Genomic DNA, 22926 nt, shown 5'->3' with positions numbered 1-22926 from the left:
GGATTCTTTACCAATATTTTCTTTTTCAAGTTTGCAATGCTTTTACCTCGGCTTCACTAACATTATTGCTGTCAAAAATATTGTTCAGTGTCATTTTCTCTAAAAAGGGTATGTGTTATTGTTCAGTGTCATTTTTGGACGGAAAGGTGAACGGAAGTGGTATACGTGTCAAACTACAACACTGTGAAGGTTGTAGGTGAACGGAAGTGGACATATTAGTTATTTTCTTTTAGTTTAGGTGGTAATTGCACATATTTAAAAACTTAAGGTGTCATTCGCGGAATGCCTTAGATTTAGAGTGAATCTTCATTAAGGCTTCCTGACTAGGATAACTCTTGGATTGAGCAGGGTGTACATTGAATAGGACTATATGGATCAGTTGGATGTATGGGCGGAGCCACTCTTGGACCCGGGTGGTCCCGAGACCATCCGGACATCCGAAGAAGCACCTGTGAGGACTTATGAGGACCACCCAACGGCCTAGACATGTGTTGGAAGAGAGAATACCAAGAGTTGTGTAGATGTTCTACAACAGAAGCTTTGGACCAAGAAGAAAGATCTAATTTCAAACAAAGTGGAACATAGAGAAGACCACCATGGCTCTGTTGTTCTTGGACCTTGGTTACAAAGAAGAAGAAAGACTTTCTCTCTCCATTTCTCATGTGACCAATTCCCATTTTTCATTCTTTTTCTTTTTTCTTTTAATTGTTTTCTAATCAAGTTATGCCACCCTAACATTTTAATTAATTAGCAAAGGGATGGTGTATTACTCAACCAATATTTTTATGCCGTATGTTAACACAATTATTTTTATAAATTCATACGACCTCTGAAAAGTATTCCATAAAATACTATGGACTCATAGTCACTTGAACTTTCATCTCATATCATCAAATTTACTAAAATACTAAAGCAAAAATTCTGATATTTTGTATCTTATAATTAAATAATAAACTTAATTAAATAATAAGCCCTAAATTTTCAATACAAGTATAGTTTTTTTGGAAGCGTAAATAGGCACTTACTTGTATGATACATATAGTTAGTTTACTTAAATCTTCTTCGTCCTTCTAGGCCTTTGCCTAGACCCGCCGCCGGATTAGCATCTAATGTCCCTTGATTAAGTAGGACCATCCGATGTTAGAATTTTATCTGCCATTGGTTGGATGGGATCAAAATATAAAAGTTTCTCATACTTTTGTGAGACGTGATACTCAAAAAGAGACTTACCCTACAAATGAGGTGGTTGGCAACTGGACACAAACTGGGAGAATTCCTAATGACTGCTCATGTGTTTTTTTTTTAATTATTGGAGTTTCTTGCAAAGTCTTGGTGGGATTAATGCAAATCGTGATTTTCATTCTTTCTGTTTCATGTCCATTAGCAAGATCGTGAGTAAGGACTTATTACCATTTGAAGCAGTTACTATCGAAATGGACACACGTTCTTATGATCATCCACTTATTATGGATTTCCAATTCATTAATGTATATGTAATTATATGTATCTATACGACCAGAAAAGGAGAAAATATATAATGAAATTATACGAATAAAAAAGATCATTAAAGCACCAAAGCTTGCATATCCTTTCATCCTTCAACCACATGATCACGGTTTGGAGATATTTTTTAGTGTGTCCGAAACACGGACATATACACCATAGGTCATTACACAAGTGGAGAGACTTGAAAAAAAAAAAAAAAAAAAAAAAAAAAAAACTTCACACCACTTATTATTTAACATATAACTGTTAGGAATATAATAGAACCTATATGTAATTAAAGGTTTTACTTTACTTAGCTGTTAAGCTAATTGTACCTATTTATATGATATTGTATTCTTTCAGACAGTAAGTTGAATTCATTCAATCAATACACTTCTCTTTCTAGAATCCTCTCTCTCTCTCTCTCTCTACCTTTATCTTTTCTCTCACAGAATCATAAGTTTCTACATGGTATCTTCGCCGATGTCTAATGACCTAGATCCACTGCTTCTGTCTTCTTGAATTTTCTCACCCTTTCTCTTCTCCCAAACAGATCTTATCTACCTGACCTTCTTCAATTTCTTAAAATTTCTTCTCCAATCTTGCTTCTCTGATGGCGACTGGTGTAAATTCTGCGGATCTTTCTTCTCCGGCTGGTTCTTCTGGTTCTAATGTCGTGCCCAATGCGTCCAATCCGTCTCTTTCTTCGATCACTGTTCAGAATATCACTGGCATGGTTGCAACGAAACTCACTGGCCACAACTACATAACTTGGCGTAGTCTCTTTCTTCCTGTTCTGAAACGATTCAAGCTTTTAGGGCTTGCCAATGGAACTGATGTGTGTCCTCCTTCATTTGTGACTGATTCGTCTGGATCTCAAGTTTCTAATCCCGCATTTGAGACTTGGTGCGATCGTGATCAAATCTTGATGATTTGGATTAATTCAACATTATCTGAAGATCTCCTTCCATTGACGGTTGGCATGGACGATTCTAGATCTCTCTGGCAATCTCTTGAACGGCGGTTTTCTGGTGCATCTCGTACTCACATTCACAGCCTTCGTTCGAAGATTCAGACTATCCAAAAAGGAGATTCTTCAATGACTGATTACCTCAACTCTCTTAAGGAAATCTCTGATAAACTTGCCGCGGTTGGCGAACCGATTTCTGACTCAGATCTTGTGGCCTACATTTTTTCTGGTCTCTCCATTGAGTATGAATCCTTTATTGATTCTATTGAAACACGATCTGACTTTGTCAATCCTGATGAGCTGCATAGATTACTCCTGAGTAAAGAGATTTCTCTTCTGAAACGCAAAACCAGAGAACCGTCTTCTTCTTCAGCACCGTTTCATGCTTATACGGCTCAACCTGGTGTTTCTGGTTCCAATAATTTCAGAGGCCGTGGTTGATTTCAGAACAAAAATCGCTCCAATTCGAATCGCAATTTTGGAGGCAATTGTCATTACAACAACAATTCTGGCAGTCTTCTTGGTCCTGGTCTTAATTCCAGATCCACATTCTCTGGTCAGAATTTCAACAATTCCTTTTCTGGCCACTCTCTTCAGTGCCAATTATGTCTCCAATTTGGTCATGAAGCTCTCAACTGTGAGAAGCTCCTTCAGTTTGCATCTCAACGATCAAATCATGGACCTCCTGTTGGCATGACGGCTGCGACTTCTCCTCCACCGAGCTATTGGTTGACTGATAGTGGAGCCTCTCATCATGTGACACCTAATCCATCCTCTCTTAATTCTGCAATTCCCTACAATGGCAGTGATCAGCTGTTTGTTGGTAATGGTAAAGGTCTGTATATTTCTCATACTGGATCTGCCTTAATTCGTACTTCCAATGCTACATTTAAGCTCAATGATGTGTTGTTGGTTCCCAAAGCATCCCATAATCTGTTATCCGTTTACAAATTTGTCTATGACAATTGGGCTTCTCTGACTTTTGATCCTTTTGGGTTCTATATCAAGGACCTAAGAACTGGGAAGATGCTTTTCCAGGGCCTTTGTGAAGGTGGCTTATATCCTTTCTACTGGACTGCATCCAATAAAACCTCAGGAATTGCTCTCTCGCCTACGGCATTGATGATAGCTAAGGCAGATGTTCATCTCTGGCATAAAAGACTCGGTCACCCATCGAGCTTAGTTTTACATAATGTTGTCCATAAACATCAGCTACATGTTATTGGTTCTGTAAATTCAGGGTCCATTTGTACTGATTGTAAGTTGGGGAAGGCATCTAGATTACCATTTTCTACTTTGCCTTGTACTTCCACTAGGCCTTTTCACTTACTGCATACAGATGTTTGGGGTCCTTCTCCCACTCTTTCATGTACTGGTTTCAAGTATTACCTCATTTTGGTCGATGACTACACTAAATACAGCTGGCTTTATCCTATGGTTTATAAGTCTGATGTTTACTCCACTTTCAAGACTTTTGTTCTTAAAGTTACAAATTTCTTTTCTTGCAAGATCCAATGTCTCAAGTCAGATTCAGGGGGTGAGTTCTTAAGCAAGAATTTTCAGACTTTTCTCAATGAACAGGGTATTACACATCAGTTAAGTTGTCCGCATACACTTGAACAAAACGGCTGCGCAGAAAGAAAGCACAGGCATGTTGTTGAAATGGGTCGGACCCTTCTCTTTCAGAGTGGAATGGCACCAAAATTCTGGGTTGAGGCTTTTCAGACTGCTGTCTACATTATAAATAGACTGCCTCCTCAAGCATCTTCTACTAGCCCTTGGGAAAAACTTTTCAATGCTGTTCCTAAGTATCACACTCTCAAAGCCTTTGGCTGTGCGTGCTACCCATGGCTGCAGCCCTATTCGTCCACTAAACTTGATCCGAAGAGCAAGTTGTGTGTTTTCCTCGACTATAGTCTCAATCATTGTGGCTATCGTTGCTTTGATCCTGTGGCTAACAAAGTGTATATCTCACGGCATGTTACTTTTGATGAACACCTGTTCCCTTTTAAGCAAGGCTTGTTCTCTACCTCTACTTTACCCCAGAGTACTTCACCTCTCAGCTCTTCTCCTATTACTGTCACTATTCATGTCTCCTCTTCACCAAGCCCTTCACCGAGTACTTCACAGCTTGCTAGTCCTGCTGGTTCATCACCACATCAAGCATCTTCTGTACCTAACAGTAATGCGTCCACAACTGCCACTTCTCATCAGTCCACTCCCTGTTTACCATCTACTACTGTACCTGCCCCTGCTCTACCTAATTCACACCCTATGATTACGAGAGCTAAGGCTGGAATTCATAAACCAAAGGTCTTCACAGCAACAAAACATTCCCTTCCAGCCTCTGTTGATTCTATTGCTTGTCTTCCTTCCACACCTACCACCTTTTTACAAGCTTAAAAAAATCCCAACTGGATGCAAGCTATGAAGGATGAGTTTCAAGCATTGAAATCCACAGGCACTTAGGAATTGGTTCCGTTTCAGTCTCATTTGAACTTGGTTGGTTGCAAGTGGGTCTTTCGACTCAAACATAAACCCGATGGCTCTATTGAACGGTATAAGGCTCGTCTTGTCGCCAAAGGTTTCCATCAACAAGAGGGTCTTGACTTCTCTGAGACATTCAGTCCCGTTGCAAAGCCTACTACTATCCGAATTCTCTTATCCTTTGCTGTTTCCTATGACTGGTTTGTCCATCAGCTTGATGTCAGTAATGCTTTTTTGCATGGTACATTAAAGGAGGATGTCTACATGGTCCAGCCTCCTAGTTTTGTTGATCAGTCCAAACCTACACATGTCTGCAAACTCCAATGGTCACTCTATGGTTTAAAACAGGCACCTCGTGCTTGGTATGATGCTTTTCACAAGGCTATCCTCTCTTCAGGTTTCTCCTCTTCACATTCTGACTCCAGTCTGTTTATCAAAAAGGATTCTACCATTACTTTCATCCTAGTCTATGTTGATGATATCATCATCACTGGTAGTTCTACCACAGTTTGTCAATCCATTATTACTCAGTTACAAACTATGTTTCCTGTGAAAGACTTGGGTGATATTCACTACTTTCTCGATATTGAGGTTCACCGATCTGCCAAAGGTTTATTCCTGCATCAGTCTAAATATACTCTTGATTTGCTAAAGAAATCTGATATGATTGGCGTCAAGCCTTGCTCCACTCCTGTTGGTTTTGCGAAACTGGATCACTCTGGTTCTCCTATTTCTGATCCTTCCTTTTATCGCTCCACTGTTGGAGCCTTGCAGTATCTAACATGGACTCGGCCTGATTTGGCTTTTGCGGTTAACCAAGTCTGTCAACACATGCATTCTCCTCGGACAGTCCACTTACAGGCAGTTAAACGGATCCTTCGATATTTGAAGGGTACCCTTAATTTCGGTCTTTGGCTAACAAAAGGTCCTCAATACCTCACTGCGTGGTCTGATGCTGACTGGGCTGGCTGTCCTGTTGACAGAAGATCTACCAGTGGCTACTCTGTTTTTCTTGGACCGAATCTCATATCCTGGAGTGCAAAGAAGCAATGCACTGTTGTTCGATCGTCTACTGAAGCCGAGTACAGGTCTCTAGCTCATACAGCTGCTGAACTCAGTTGGGTTTGTCAAGTATTGCAGGATCTTTCCTTTCCTCTTCTCAAAACTCCTGCGATTTTCTATGATAATAAAAGTGCAATTGCACTGGCCTTCAATCCTGTATTTCATGCTAGGACAAAGCATGTTGAAATCGACTATCACTATATTCGAGAAAATGTTCTCTGTGGCAAAGTCAGTGTGCATCATGTTGCTTCTCTTCTTCAAATTGCAGATATTTTCACTAAATCTTTGCCCTCTGATAGATTTGCCGAATTGGCTTCCAAGCTTTCAGTTCGATCTCCTCCCTTCACCTTGAGGGGGTGTGTTAGGAATATAATAGAACCTATATGTAATTAAAGGTTTTACTTTACTTAGCTGTTAAGCTAATTGTACCTATTTATATGATACTGTATTCTTTCAGACAGTAAGTTGAATTCATTCAATCAATACACTTCTCTTTCTAGAATCCTCTCTCTCTCTCTACCTTTATCTTTTCTCTCACAGAATCATAAGTTTCTACAATAACACCCCGTGTTCTGGTCATTGAAAATCTCTCCATAGTTTATTTGGTAAGAAAAAGAAAAAGGTAAATACAAATTCTCGTTAGTTTTATGGCTTGAGCAAATCCACAACCTATATATGCTTGCCATAAAACTTGCATTATTCTTGTAATTAACTTGATCAGGATGAAAGAGTTAATCCTTGCATTGTTCTTGTTGTTGGGTAACTTCACTCCAGTTTTGAATGGCTTGCAACATCGCTTCTTTCACTACCTCAACATCTTTCTGGTCAGCACTTGGATTATCCTACAACATCAAATTCAAGAGAATAAATCTTCAAACATGTTCAAATTAGGAAAATCATACGATTCAAAAGAGAGGCAATTTTTCCAACGGATTCGAGGCAGTCAAGGAGGAGAAAAGGGAAAAGATCTTATATATATACGCTCATGTAAAGTAATAAATTCCCTATAAAAAAATTGTATTTTATGTTCCATCATTTGTTTAAGTACGTGTGAGCCTTAATTATATGATGCATGTGATCAGAATATTTGTGTACATATATGAATACGAATAAAACGAGACAGATTCATCACTTTTTATTATTCTTACCTTGATTGTTCCAACAGCTTCTAGAAGAAAATTGTTGGAACAAGAAACCCTAGCTTGATGCACATCAAGGCCTAGCTCTCCAAAAGCTTCCAATATGAAAACAAGTAACCCACTGCATCTTTTTTCAGTGAACATCTTAATCTGAAAGCCTCTCTCTCCAGCTTCGACTTTGAGTTGCTGATGATACATATGATGAAAAGAAAGAATTAAACCCCAATTAGAAAAATTATTAATTAAAAATTAATGAATTAATCCCTTGGTAATAAACTAAATAAGGATGGTATATGGAACTTAGATGCTACCACAGGGAAGGAGTTTTGGGAAGTTGACGTTTCCGTTGAGGCAATCATCTGTTGATTCATTTCCTCCACTTTTCGCTTTAAGTTTTGTATGTACTTTGATGCATCCAATATAATTGAGGTTTTACTGTGCTGCACACATACACACAAAACACATGGATAGTCAAGAATCGTGAGTACTGTATATACATATCTGTGTATGTAAGCTGTAAGTATTAAGATTAGAATTTAAAAGAGAAATGAATTGTAGAAATTTTCAAATAGCCTTAGTTTGAAATCAGAGAGAAGCCCGGGATTCTTGGTTTCAAGAAAAACGAAGAAGATCATTATGATGATAATTCAATAGGGTATTATATAAGTAGAGAAAATGAATACATACATACATACATACATACATACATACATATATATATATATATATATATATATGAATACACATGAGTAGTACCGCATGAGACTTAGAGATGGAGCGAAGGGTTAGCAGTTTCTTGGATACTGGCGCTCTCTTCATCTGCACCTTGGAGACCATGGCCTCTCTCTCTCTCTCTCTCTCTCTCTCTCTCTCTCTCTCTCTCTCTCTCTCTCTCTCTCTCTCTCTCTCTCTCTCTCTTCTTGCTGATGAATATATGTACTTATAAAGTACAAGTTGTGGGGGGGGGGGGGGGGAAGAGAGAAGTTACTAGTGATTATTACTATCAACCTCAACTCACTTTTACTAAATAATAAATATAATAAAATCTTCATAATATTTAATAGTAGAACATGTGAGAAAGATGTATAATGTAAGTGCTCCAACATCATATATAATCTTAGGATATTGTTGGCGTTCCAAAAAAAGTCAAATTGCGCTTCTCATTAGTGAAAAGATAATATTGAAGGAGTTTATGTTGACTATTTCAAATTCTCTTAAAGGCATGATTCATTGTGAAAACCTCACTTATAATTAATGTGTCTTTAATTTGATCCCATATATTGACATGATTTATTGATTTAAGTATGGAATCATCACTTACAGTTTAGTTTCTAGTATTGAATTAGTTAATCGCTTAGATGTTAGGACATAAGCACATTTTGGGCCACATAATTTGACTCTTCAAACCTAAAATCAAAGTTATGTATGACCATTCTATACAATAGCCGAGCCAATATGGGATCATTGATTGCCCATGAATTCTACAACTTTAAAATCCCTATGTATATTTGGCTGTGTATTTGTATTTGACCCCTATAAATAGTTATAGCAAACAAAATCATAACTTCCTCCGCCTCCTAATTTTGTTTTCTTTTATCATCCCTCTTCCTTTTCTCTCTTTTTGTGTGCTATGCTCTATGTATTGTGTGAACCAAGTACTTGATGACATGCTTCAGTTGACAATCCTTGATAGTCTTCAACTTTGCTCAACGGTTTCCTACAATTGCCCTCGACAAATCTCTACTTATCATAGTAGTTGTCGACGTAGTTGGTGTAAGCTTTTGACAACTGTTGGCAGAAATGGTCCATTGACTCTTTTTTTTTGTCGAAATTATGACCCCATTATTTGAAAATCCTAACTCCGCCACTGATTTTATATCTTAAATAATCAACCTTATTGCCAATTGGATAGAAATGAATTTTTGTCAATGTGTATTGTCTTTACGTTTTGAACTAGGAATTTTTATATTGTTTCATTATTGAAGTGTTCACGTTACAAATGTTACAAATATCACAATATAATGATATTCTTCTTTACTTGTAAGCGAAAAATCTTAGATTCAATTTTTATAAATAGTAAATTGGATCAAACACTTAAGTTGGAGAACATTTCACCGCATGATAACCTAATTAACAATCTCATTCCCTTTACGTAGTAATAATGTAACTAATATATATTAAGATTTATATAAAGACGTATAGACTCCAGCATATTTTTCTCTCATTCCCACATAAACATCATGGATGTGGAAAACTTGAAATGTGGTTGCATGGAATGAGAAGTAATAATTATAGAGAAGCATTGAGAATGAGAAAGCCAGCTGGGAATGGAGGGCGTGGGGACGTTTTGGAAAATAATTTATGGAATTTATGAAGCAGACATTTTGCATGGGATAACAGTAATGTCTAGTAGTGACTCAATCAGCAAGCGAGGGTGGTGGAAAAAGGAGTTCTATAGTACGATATACAGTTAATGTGACATTTTATGTTAATAAAATAAAAATATGTGTAAATTTTTGTCTATATATTCTTATTTTATTTATACAAAAAGTTACGTGATGGTGTACTAATCCCATATATCTTGTTATATATCGGGTGATGGTGGGTGGGGTTAACGTGAGAAGAAGGAATCTACTCGTGATTGGGACACCATCGAAACTAGCAAGGGAAGCGTCAAACCATGTTCAGTTTTTGTGTTCTGAATGCCTCCAAACCTTCCTCACGGGAAGGAATTATACAGTTATATATACTCTCTCTCTCCCCCCCCACAACTGCACAAGCCTATTTGGCATTTGTTTCTTTATTTGATTCCTTTTTAAAATCGCCATTTGATTGCAATGCATGCCTATCATACCAAACAGCAAACCCTTTTCCAAGTGTGTCATATTTTATGTAGCCTTTTTATTGTTTCTCCTCCTGTTTTCGGCACCTTCAATTTCTTTTCTCTAGAATTTTTGATAAAAATTCATATTTGTTTTTAGGGTTTAAGATTGCTCTCCTGTTAATTGAAGACTAGATTTTTATAAATACATCTCTGTACGTGAAGCTTAATTTCTTCGGAGTGCCAAGAAATAAGATTTGGCACGATGCAGGTAGTCTTTTCGTGATGTGGCCTTCATATAGTATTATTTGGTTAATGTTATGTATTCTTGGTTTCTTGGTCCTCATCGTTACCCTAACTGCGATGGAGTTCTTAAGCAGCACCTATGCATGCATATAATGCATACAACACGAGCTCAAATGTTGCGACCAAATCTGATGGAAATTACCAACTAGCTATTGTTATTTGAAATACTGTATACATACAATATTTTACTTAAACGTGAGCAAACTCACTCTTTTATTCTTCCCTCTGGTGGTTCTGGTTAGCATGCAGGGAATTTAGTGGGTAGCTCAGCTGCTCATGTGTTCGCTGGAGTGCTAGCTACTTGCTCCGAAAGGTTGTCTGCATTCAGCATACATAAGCAGGCAACCATCTATTCATATGAGTTTCCCAACTTAATCATTACAACCAAACATTATATACCCCACCCACAGTTGCCCCTTCCTCTTGTCCTTTTTGAATGCGTCCTTAACATACTGCTTTTATTTCAGTGCTTTTCATCGTTCATATATGTAAATAGGAACAAATTTTTCGGTGTGCCAGAAATATTCTTGGTACACTAAGTGTTATAATATAAGTGATTGAAATTTTTTTTTTTCAAGTATCTAACCATTTATATTATAATACTTGTTGTATCAGACCATATTTCCTGCACGCTAAACAATCTCTCGTAAATTGGGCTTCTATCAACCGTCAATCTCTGTAACAGGGTCCCAACTTAATCATTACAACCAAACATTGTACATAAAACTATTACTCTCATTTAATTCGCATTTAGTTCACTTACATTCTCACATAGGAATGCAAGTATTATCCTATTAATATTGCCTCAGAAGCAGATAAGTTTCATTAATAGTGTTACTATATGGTGCATGTGTCTCCATTAATTTGTTTTGTAACATATATGATGTTCTTATACAGGGGCACCGGCACGTAGTAATTTCCTTGTGCATTCCAAGCACCAAATATTTCACTCTCAAGTCTTTTTTTTGTTTCAGATCATAAATATGCCCATGTGAGTATATATAGAACTCTTCGCATGATTTTATGCATATACCAAGTGACATGGAAGAAGAACTTCTATGCCAAGTACATCACAACTATAACGTCTCGTATCAATGAATTGTGTCTTTATTTTGTTCATATGACTTTGTATTATTATCAATACACCACAATATAGTTGTATAACTGTTGACTCTAAAAATTACAAAACCTACGTGGCGCGCAGGCCGAGTAACTAATAAGCTAACTATGTCCTTCGGTTGAATGCGGGGCGTGCCAACTCGTCGGCCGAGCTCGGCCGAAGAGTAAAATTTGCTGATGTCGCTCTGAGCGCGTTGCTGACTTCTCTATCTTGCGATTGCGACCGAGGAAGGAACACTCTCGGTCTCTGGGTTCTATAGCCTGAAGACAAGGCTGCTGATTCTGCGGAGTTCACAAATCGTCAGAGCCCGATTCGGTCACTGTGATTTTATTCGTGAGAGTAAAAGCACGTCGAATCGAGACCAACCTGTATGGGCACAGATACTCAAACGTGATGTAGGTCTTGATGGTAAACGTCGTTCGACCGTCAGAATGCCGAACCCTGAAACCCACTTGCGAGTATCCAATCATAAAGCCACTCGGCGCCCTGTACGCCGAGCAATGTGATTCGTAACACCTGACTTTGCCGAGAGGGCTAGCAAGGTGACCTCTGCCAATAAAGGTTCGAAAACCCTTCTCGGCCGAGACTTAGATAGATAACCGGTCGACCTCGACGCAGTGCTGTTTATCCAAACTGAAGGTGCTTCTCGGTCGGCTGGTTCTGCGGCAGCAGTGCTGTTTATCCAAACTGAAGGTGCTCGCCGGGCGCTTCCACAGTGCTGTTTATCCAAACTGAAGGTGTGTCGGCAGAAAAAGAAAAGGAAAAATCTCAAGGTGTTTGAGAGGTTTTGCGCAGGGCAATTGTATGATGACTTTCAAGGTCCTTGAATGTTGCATGATCTCGTGTATTTATAGTACCCCATTCCTTGAAACCTCCTCTGATTTGGATTGGGAGTCCTTGTCCCATTTCGATTCTGGTTCGAACAAACCTACTCCCACTGGGATTCTGAATCTTCCTCCTTTTGAGGCTTTATTTCTTGCTGGTCGAGAATCCTGGTCGCACCAGGATTTCCTCAATCCTTCCTACTTATCTGGACCTCTTGAGAAAGGATCCGGCTGACCCTGCCAGCTGGCCCGGGTTTTATTATTCGGTCCATAGCATCTGTTATTACCTTGGGCCGAGCACATCTGACTGCTCGGCCTAACCAAAATATTTTGGGCCCAAACATTGCCCCCTCGCTTCTGAGGTCGCCGACTGTCACCTCTTGGTCGGGCCTCGACCTTGAAGAAGCGAAAACATTTATTGCTTTTTTGAACTTTACTCCCTTAATGATCATTATTCCTGCATATTTATGAGACATGATTGCAGTTTCCTCGTTGCCCCCAATGCGTGGCCACGTGTCGATTCTCCGCCGTTCTCAAAAGCTTCACTCATGGGCCTCGAAACCGTGCACTAATTGAACCGTCTCATCCTTATTAAATGCATTGAACCTGTCGCCACACGCCATCGTGCATCCTGGATTTTCGACTCCTCGATCCCATTTTCGCAGGTTCCCAAAATATCCGAAATGATTGCAGACTTTCCCGGTTTCATTTCCCCCCAATCTGAACCAGCGCTTTTGAATTCCAGACGTTTGATATTCATTCTGAAAAGCCTATAAATACCCACATTTCTGCCATTCGCCTCTTACGCCTTCAGAAACTCCATAATCTCTAATTTCTCATCTTTGTTTGCTCAAATCAAACCTTCCAGCCCTTCTGCAATTTTTCCAGTTCTTCCTTCTGCAAATGGCCTCCTTTATTTCGAAGCTTTCCGATGAGATCAATAAGTGCAAGTCATTCATCGATCGAAGCGCCGTCAAGACGCTGCGATTTCAAGAGGATATGGCCACCACCCACCAGATTTTGGGTCCCCTCTTCAAAGACGCAGTGCCGTCGTCTGTCACCAACTTGCTCAAGGAGCAATGTCTAACCCCCCTGCTTCAAGGGTTTGACTGGTCGAAATGGTGCTTGGCTCGTCCTCAATGAGCTTGGCCCTCGACCACCACGGCCTGGGCCGCCTGGGTCGACCGAATGAGCTCCTTCTTCTCCAAGGAGTGGAAGGCTCTCGGCATCTACGATGCCATTATTCTGTCAACCATGGAGATTGCCATGGATAAGGAGCTGCTCATGGCGGCCCTGAGTTTATGGTGTTCGGCCACCAACACCATGGTCCTGCCTTTCGGCCCTCTTGGCCCCACCATCCTCGACGTCTCGGCCATCCTTGGGACTTCCTCGACCGGCCTTCCTATTGACGTCGCCCTTTCCGGATACCCTTCTCCTCTCGACCTGAAGGCACTATTCGACGAAAGGGCCGTCGAGACGCTAAGCCGGGGTGATCGGGAGCCTTCAAGGGAAGAAGTTCAAAAGCTCCACAAGAACTTCTTCAACTACAACACTCTCATTCTTCATTTCGCCGGCCGAGGCGAGGAAAGCCTCAGGAAGGGAGAGCACGAGGCCTTCCTCTTCTACTGGTACAACAAATTCATTTGTTGTACTCGGTCGAACAAATGCCTGGTGGAGAACATGTCGGTGGCCCAGGCACTGGCTAATGGTCGCTTGCTGGCGCTCAGTCCAGCCATACTCGCCAATCTCTACCGTTGCCTGGCCGAGGCGACCATTGGCAAGATCGACCCGCATCAGAACGGACCCCTCTGGGTGTTCCAACTCTGGTTGCAGGTTTACTTTTCTACTCTTCGACCGGAGGTCCCTGCCTTCCAGCGAACGGCCGCCCTCGGTCCTCAACTGGCATCTCGACCGGCACCACCTCACCGAGCCGACGAGGTTTTCAAACACTTCCTCGGCCTAGATGTCCTCTCAGATGACGAGTTCCTGGTATGCCGGCGCCAGGAGTACCCTTCTTCGCTCAAGCTTCCTACGGCCGCGTGGGCCGCGTCCGAGGATGCGGACATTCGTCAGCGCTGGGGGTCGTTTGTTTTGGCTCGCGACCTTCCACTGGGTTGCGATGCCCGCCGAGCTGGCTGGGAGGTCTACCACCCCCATTTTGTCGCCCGGCAGCTCGGCTATATTCAAGGCAGCCCCGTCCCCCTGCTCGCTTCTCGGTCACTCCTAAGCCGGGGGCGTCTTACCGGTTCCTCTGAGAGGGAGTGCAAGACGTCCGACCAGGAGTTCCAAGAGAAGTGCAGGAAATTCCGGATTCGGCCGGCGGTCCCTGAATCCCTGGGAACTGATACCTTCGGGGACTGGTGGGAGGAGTATACCGGCAACTTCTTCGGCGCCCCGGCCGAAGATCTGGCGAAGAAGATCTTCGGCGACCGCCCTAGGTCAACTTCCTCGACACAGCCTAAGGAGTCGACCCAAGGTAGTCTTTCCGTTCTTCTTTCCTCCTTTGTTTTACCACTTGATCCTCGTTGCTAATTACTTCGCTTTTCAGGGGTTCGCGTGCCGAGGACGGTGGAAGTGGTCGCCGCGGTGGCAAAGGCGAAGAAAGCGCCTATGAAGAGGACCCTTGTCACCGAGCGGTCGATCCCTGCCAAACGCCCCCACCAAGGGGCCGAGCCGGCGGAAGAGGCCCCTCGTCCTTCTAAACGCGTCAAGAAATTGGCGAAGAAGGGCGACCGGGAGATTCATGTCGTCCCCAGTGACACTACTGGGACGCCCGCTCCTGCCGGCTCTCCATCTGTGCCGGCTGCCCAGGCACCTCCAACCTCGAATCCTCCAGCCGTCTCCCAGGCCGATCCAATCGTCGCACCCGCATCCGCTCCAACTTCAAAGCCGGTTGTGGCGCCCGAAATGGGGAAATCGGCTGCTCCTGCCGAAACACCCCCGACTCCAACGGTCGTTTTGGAGGTATAATTCTGCTTCTACTCTTGTTCCTTCAGGTTTTTTGGTCGTAAAATAATCTCTTTTTGTCCAGGATGTCGAGAGCGAGAGCGAAGAGGTCCCCCTGGAACGCCGTCGCCGACCAGTCAGCTCTCCTCCCGTCTGTCCTCCTCCGGTTGTCGAGGCGGCCGCTCGACCGACTCCTCCTGTGGCGGATCGCGGCAAGAGACCCATGGCCGACCCTGAGGCTACGGCCGAGTCGCCGATTCATCCGCAGGATGCAGATCTCCCCATTCCTCCGCAGGAAGTCTCTTCGGCCTTTGTAAGTCTTTCTTCTTTTGTGTTGATTTTCTCTTTTGATACATGTTTTTAAGACCATTAAATGTCAGGTGCCCGAACATTCATTTCACCGGCAATTTTATGCGCCGAGGGGCGTTGTTTATATTTCCTGGCCGCCATCGTGGCCATCAAATGTAGATGACCTCCATCGGCCGCGTGAATTGCGTACCTGTCTGAGGCACTGGGCTCGGCCATTAAGTTCCCTGGGTTCGAGCAATGACCCAGAGGGCATGGCCGAAGTCTCCTCTCGGCAGGTCTAAAACATTCTCCTTTTTCCTTTATGCACTACATCACGTCTTTACTGTTCTTCACCAAATTTTCCTCTTATGTGCAGCCGTCGTGGGAAATGGAGCTTGACGCTCTACTCCAGAGCACGACCGGTGAGGCCGGCTCCTCTGCTGCTCCGGCCGAATCGGTGGGAGCCACGCCCGCCGAAGTCTTCGTGAAGCTGCACGAAGTCTTGTCTCTGACTGCTTCTCAAGCTCTCCGGTGCAAAGGCATTGACTCTGTTGGAGAGTGTCTCAATGACCTCGCCAGCGGTGGTCATCTGAGCCCGGAGGGTATCTCTTTCCTTACCGACCTCTTGGAGCGAACTCGGCAACACTTTCTTGTCTTCGAGCGAGCCTTGCAGGCCGAGGACGACTTAAAGGTGGCCAAGGTCGCGCATGAGGCCGGCCGAGTGGAGATGGAGGCACTCAAGGCGAAGAAAGCCAAGATGTCCGAGTTCGATCGTCAGATCTCTGACCTCCACCATCAGATTTCTGACCTTCAACGGCAAAGGTCGCCCGCTGCTTCTGAGCTTGAGAAGGACTTTGAGGCCAACAAGACTCGGCTAACGGCCTTCGCTGCCGGTGCACGGCGTATCCAGCAACTGCAATGCAACAAGAAAACCCGGCAGGCTGAGATAATTTTGAGCGAAGCCAAGTGGCTGGAGCTAAAAGCTGCCCTCGAAACCTTCCTCCCATCGACCCCTTAGGACCCTATCATTGTATTAGTATTTGTTCTTCTTGTAATGACTTTTGATATTAATACAATGGTCGTTTTACTATTAATACAACGTTTTTCACTCCTGCATTTCCCATGTAATTGGATAGTACTTCTTTAAAAACTTTCCATTAATCGGTAATTTGTGAACTGAACCCGTCCGATCTCTTAGATGATATGCCCCCTTGCCGAGGACTTTGTGAACGATGAATGGCCCTTCCCAATTCGGCGACCACTTCCCAAATCTGGGGTCTTTAATCCCGATAGGCAACACAGTTTGCCAAACCAATTCACCTTCGCCGAACGTTTTTTGTCTTACACGCTGGTTATACGCTCGCTCGGCAATTTTCTTTTGCGCTACCAATAAGTTACCCGCGTCGATTCGACTTTCTTCTAAATCTTCTAATTCCTGCCGCATCGCTTGACAATACTCAATACTGAACAAATCGCTCTGCTCGATTACTCTAACGAGCTTATACTTAACTCGACCGGTAACATCGCGTCGTGTCCATAAGTTAACGCGTAAGGGGTGGTTCCAGTAGCCGACCGAGGTGAGGTTCGGTATGCTCATAATGCTTCATTCAACCTCAAATGCCACAAACCAGGTTTCTCTTTTACCATTTTTTCAAGGATGCCAATCAACACTTTATTGCTTGCCTCGGCCTGCCCGTTTGCCTGTGGGTAGTACGGCGTAGATTGTTCGAGTCGGATGTTCAAACTTGCTGCGTACTCCCTAAACCTAACGGCCGTGAATATAGTGCCATTATCAGTTATGATCGTTTCTGGCACGCCGAATCTGGTCACAATATTTTCTTCTACGAAATCGCATACTTCCTTGGCCGTTAATTCGGCGTATGATCTTGCCTCGACCCACTTAGTGAAATAGTCAGTTGCTACCATTATCCACGCGTGTTTTGCTGCCCCCGATGATGGCGTGATTTTGCCAATTACGTTCATTGCCCAACCTTTGAATGGCCATGGTTTAGTAACCGAGTGTAGTAATTCGGCCGGGGCTCTCTGCACATGTCCATGAATTTGGCATGGTACGCATCTTCGTGCATATTCGATACAATCTTTTAATATACTGGGCCAAAAATAACCGTGTCGTCGAAGCAGCCAGCGCATCTTTCGTCCAGACTGGTGTGCCCCACAAATACCTTCATGTACCTCGGCCATTGCTTGGTCGGCCTCATGTGGGCCGAGGCACAATAATAGTAACCCGTCCTCGCCTTTGCGGTACAACTCATTTTGGTACGACACGTAGTTTGTGGCAAGGACCTTCGTTCTCCGGTCGTGTTTCCCGTTGGGATTATCGAGGTATTGTAACATCGTCTTTCTCCAATCATCTGGTTCTACCTCGACAGCACAAACTTCCACGGGGTCACCTCGTTCTAGTAGGGATGGGAGTGACATTACTCTAGTACGTATTACGTGTGTGCGCTGGAAGTTTTGCCGATCGATCAAGGTCGGGTACGATTGCAGGCCTGTGGCTGCGATTCGGCCGAGCTTGCCCCCCATGAGTTGTGCTCCGGAGGCGATCTGGGCGAGTTCATCGGCATCGGTATTGTGGGTTCGTGAAATATGTTCAAACGTGATCCGTTCGAATGACTCGGCCAGGTAGATGGCGACCATGTGATATGGCGCTAAAGTACAACTCATGCAACGAAAAATGCCGTTCAATTGGTTAATCACAAGTTCGGAATCACCGAGGACAAGAACACGAGAGGCCCGCAGATCGTGTAAAACGTGTAGGCCGATAATGAGGGCTTCATATTCGGCCTGATTATTCGTGTAGCTGAAATCCAACTTGAGAGAAAAATACCATCGGCAGTGGTCGGGCGACTGAATTGCAATGCCGATGCCCGCCGAGGTCGAAGTGCTGGAACCATCGAAATGCATAGTCCAATGGTTATCGCGTGTGGTGACGAAACCGATGTCGACGTCGCCCCCCTCAAAACCATAAGGGGATGGGTGTTGCGCCAGGAAATCGGCGAGGGCTTGCCCCTTGACGGCCTTTTGGGGTACATACTGAAGGCTAAACTCGGATAAGGCGAGTGTCCATTTCCCGATTCGGCCTTTGACAATAGGCCGAGTCAGCATGTAACGAATTACGTCGGTTTGGGCGATGACCTGCGTAACTGTGGGGAGCATGTAATGCCGAAGTTTGGATGCGGCGAAAAACAAAGCTAAGCAAAGTTTTTCGACGGGTGAATAATTGAGCTCTGGGGAATTCAAGTTTCGGCTAAGGTAAAAGATAGCTTGTTCTCGCCCGCCATTATTATCTTGCGCGAGGAGACAACCAATGGATTCGGCGGCTGCCGAAATGTATAATTTAAGGGGTTTGTTGCGACAAGGTGGAACGAGCACGGGTGGAGTAGAAAGGGCCACCTTGATTTGCGTAAACGCAGTTTGATGGTCTTCGCGCCATTCGAATCGGTCGGTTTCCTTCAGCTTAAGGAGCGTAGAGAATGCTTTCATTTTACCGGCCGAATTGGCGATGAAACGACGGAGGAAATTTATCTGCCCGAGTAACGACTGGAGCTGTTTCTTTGTCGTTGGAGGTGGGGCGCTGATGATGGCGCGGGCTTTATTCTCGTCGACCTCGATGCCGCGATGGTGCACCAAAAATCCTAGGAAATTACCGGCCGAAACACCGAAAGCACACTTGGCCGGGTTCATCTTGAGGTTGTTCTTGCGCATGCGAAGGAACGCTTGCCTCAGGTCGTCCAGGTGTGTTTGACGACGTTTGGATTTTACGACCACATCATCGATATAAACTTCGACGATTGTACCGATTAAGTCGTGGAAGATCATATTCATGGCTCGTTGATATGTGGCGCCGGCGTTCTTAAGGCCGAAAGGCATGACTACCCATTCGTAAGTACCAAGTGCCCCCGGGCAACGGAAAGCCGTCTTGTGGACGTCAGCGTCGGCGATGAAAATCTGGTTGTAACCCGCATGACCGTCCATGAAAGATAATAGTTCATGATTAGCTGCGGCATCAATTAATAAATCTGAGATCGGCATTGTATATTCGTCCTTGGGAGTAGCCAGATTTATATTACGGAAATCGATGCAAATGCGAAGGGCACCGTTTTTCTTTAATACGGGGACGATATTGGCCAACCATTCGACATACCGAGCGGTCCGAATAAACCCGGCTTTTAGAAGCCGAACTAATTCTTCCTTAATGCCGAGTTGCACTTCGTTCGAAAATCGGCGAGGAGGCTGTCGAAAAGGCTTACATCATTCCTTGATGCGTAGCTCATGCTCCACAAGGTTTCGGTCGAGGCCTGGCATTTCATGATAGCTCCACGCGAAGCAATCTTTAAATTCATGGAGTAGCTCACGGAGTTCGACCTTCATGGCCGGGGGAAGTAACGCACTAATAAACAATGTTCGAGGGGCATCGGCCGTGCCTACGTTAACTTCTTCTAACGGGTCCTTGACTTGAGGCCGATGGTCTTCGAGTTCGGCCGGCGCAGCCTGAACTTTATCGAAAGTTAGAACGGGGCCGTCATCTGCTTCGGCCAGAAATTCGACCAAATTGATGCCAGAATGTGGTTGCTTGGTAATGGCGTACCAATGGGCCAGCAGACGTTCCATTGTAGATGAAACCGCGGCCCGACGCCGTTCTTGTGTGGTGTGCTCAATCATCGGCATTGATGTCCAAGTTCGCCAAACCAAGTCTCGCCGAATCCTGTTAGACAGTCTCGGCGCCGACGTCAATCACTTTTTGTACCGAAATTCTCGTCGGCCGCCCATCCTCGTTGAGGCCCTGGAGGGTGATGTAGCCGACGTGATCGTCATAATAGCGAGCCTGAATCATGTTGGTCTCAAATGGTTGATTATCAGCCGGATGGACGGTGACCGATTTGCCGTCCCAAAAGATGAGAACTTGGTATAGTGATGAAGGGATGCAACTGGTTTGGTGGATCCAGTCTCGGCCAAGTAATGCATTATAGTCGGTCTTGGAATCAATTATGAAGAATGCCGTCATGTGTTGACGACCGGCAATGCTAACTTCCAAAGGTAGCACTCCTTTGGTTTGAGACTTGTCACCAACAAAGCTGCTCATAGTGATCCCTGACGGAATGAGTTCATTATCAGAACGGCGTAAAGCCTTCATGACAGATATTGGCATAATGTTGACTGTGGCTCCACAGTCGACAAACACTTTGGAAATAGGGAATCCTTCGATGTGAGCCGTGACGTACAACGGCTTCAGGTGTTGGAGATTAACCGAAGGGGAGCGAGGAAATAGCTCGGCCAAAGCCGCCTTAAGGTTGTCCGTGCTTCGGGTTTCTCGGTCGTCGTCGTTTGTGACGAAATCTACTTGTGTTGCCTCCTCGGTGACCACGTCCCCATCCAAGAAATTCGACTGGGGGGCACTTGGTTGGAATTCGGCTGGTAGGACGTGGACCATACTGATCTCCATTTGTTCGAGGACCGAGGGACCCATTGGATCGCGGTCGTCGTCTTCTGCAGAACTAACCATAGCGTCGGTCGCCGGAACATCTTCGATCAGACTTTTGAGTTCCTCGGTAAGAGCCGGTATCTGAGACGTGTTAACCACGTCGAGTGTGGTTTGGCTATTTTCCTCGACCATGTTGACTGCTGAAGACTTATGGTGGTCCTTCGTTATTCGGGCTCGTTCTTCATAGGCAATACGGGCGTTCCTCGTGTCTAAATATGCATCCAACCGTGCTATCCGTTTTTCCTCGTCGGCCGTGAGGCCGAAGAGGGATACAGCCGAAAAAACTTCGAAATGATAGCGCAAATGCTGAAGGTCATCAAGCGAAAAAGGTAATTCAGAGGTGTCGATATCTGTATAGGGATCGACTTCAAAACCAAGTACCCGAGCCTCCCGTATATGTTGGAACCTTGCCTTAATCGCTGGGTCAGAGGTTTTCTGAATGATTTGCTCGGCGTCGGGGCAAGTGAGAGCTAGGCTGAGGGCTTCCTGACACGCCTTGGGTAGTCCGTATAAGTCATTGGCGGAGTATTTCTTATGAAACTCGCGCATGTATTCCAAGGATTCACCGAGGAATGGGGGGTGTAAGTTGCGCCTAATTTTAATAAACGGCTCGCGCGGTGGTAACGGGGAAAGTTTTCTTTCGGCCTCTTGCGTGAAGTGTTCTGGCCGAGCTCTAGTTTCCCCAGGCCGGAGAAGGATCTTAATACGTTTCTCAGCCTCCTCAATGGTGGTTTCGAAACCAACATCCGCCACTTTCTTCCCTTCGGCTAACTCGGTCATGATAGTCGGGGTTGGCCGTTCGCTAATATCTTCCACGGCCTTTTTTGGTTGCCACTGGTTGGCCGGGCTGGCCTGCGCTTCTCGTCGCCGAGCCATGCAATCTATCCGTTGGCGGCGACGTTTTTGAGATTTAGATAACGCCGTATATAAGCCAGTCGGAGAATTGTAACTGTACCAGCGTTGATCCGATGTCCTTGGTGGTTTGAAAGTTTTGCGATCGGCTGGTGAGGCCGAACTATTAGCATTGCGCGAGTAATAATCCTCATTGTAGAAAGGTGCGTTGAAATCCAGACGCCGCCTGACCGAGGTCTGGTCTTTCGGCCGTACTTGTGGGCCGAGTCGATCAAACACTTGATGTCGTGGACTTAACCCTGTCGACGATGTTGTAGGGGCCGCGGGTGGTGTTGAAGATGTCTTCCTCCCAGGCTCAACTGGTGTCTTGCAATGGTCACATAACACCTTTGATCCATGAGCCTCGCCGGAACTTGACCTTGTCATAGGCTCATCGGCGGGTGGCCCCGATTGTTCCGCTGGTGGTGCATTCGAAAAGATATCGAGCTGTAGTCTTGTGCGGCCATTCCGTTTATGGACATGTTGCACCGGTACGTATTCGGCCTTCCCTTTATTTTTAGGAAGGTGAGCATCCACCATACCAATCGTCGTCGAAGGGAAAGGATTGACATCGACCGCCATCTTTTCCGGAAATTTCAACTTTCCTTTTTCGATCCAGCTTTGAATTGTGTCCCGGAACACAACACAATTATTGGTTGCATGCTTATTAGAATTATGATACTTGCAGTATATCTTTCCTTTTAATTCATCGGCCTTAGGGATAGTATGTCCTGGCCGAAGCTTGATGATCTTTGCTGCCAATAACTGATCGAAAATTGCATCAGCTTTGGTGATATCAAAAGTGTATACTTTTGATGACTTGCCCGTTTCCTCGGCGGTCAAACGGGTTTTGGCGTCTTTGGTATTTACTTGCGCCAAAGCCTTGCAAACATAAGGTTTGTCTATTATTATCTCGGCCGCGTCCACACTAACATACTGAGGGTCTTCACTTTCGGCCGATGCATAGCTCACCGTGGGGTTCTTATACAACGTCCCCCGGGATGGTGACTTCAATATCTTTTCTTCTCGGAGCAGATAATCATATTGTTCGACATATTGAGCAAGTTCGTACATATCCCGAATA

At 44.3% G+C, this 22926-nt stretch overlaps 1 protein-coding gene across 1 annotated transcript; it reads right to left on the bottom strand.

Moving 5' to 3' along the window:
- Nucleotides 1-6574: 6574 nt before the first annotated feature.
- On the bottom strand, nt 6575-8050 carry LOC137741552 (uncharacterized). Its single transcript, XM_068481248.2, has 4 exons — nt 7900-8050; nt 7455-7583; nt 7153-7329; nt 6575-6846 (listed from the first exon to the last, which is right to left on the bottom strand). The coding sequence occupies exons 1-4, from the start codon at nt 7978-7980 to the stop codon at nt 6736-6738; spliced, it is 498 nt and encodes a 165-aa protein (XP_068337349.1). The 5' UTR covers nt 7981-8050; the 3' UTR covers nt 6575-6735.
- Nucleotides 8051-22926: the final 14876 nt, after the last annotated feature.

This window comes from Pyrus communis, chromosome 11, assembly GCF_041283825.1.
Source record: "Pyrus communis isolate YQ-2024b chromosome 11, ASM4128382v1, whole genome shotgun sequence".
Taxonomy (NCBI): domain Eukaryota; kingdom Viridiplantae; phylum Streptophyta; class Magnoliopsida; order Rosales; family Rosaceae; genus Pyrus; species Pyrus communis.
The sequence above is the reverse complement of the archived record's forward strand: the minus strand, read 5'-3'. Positions and strand labels throughout refer to the sequence as shown.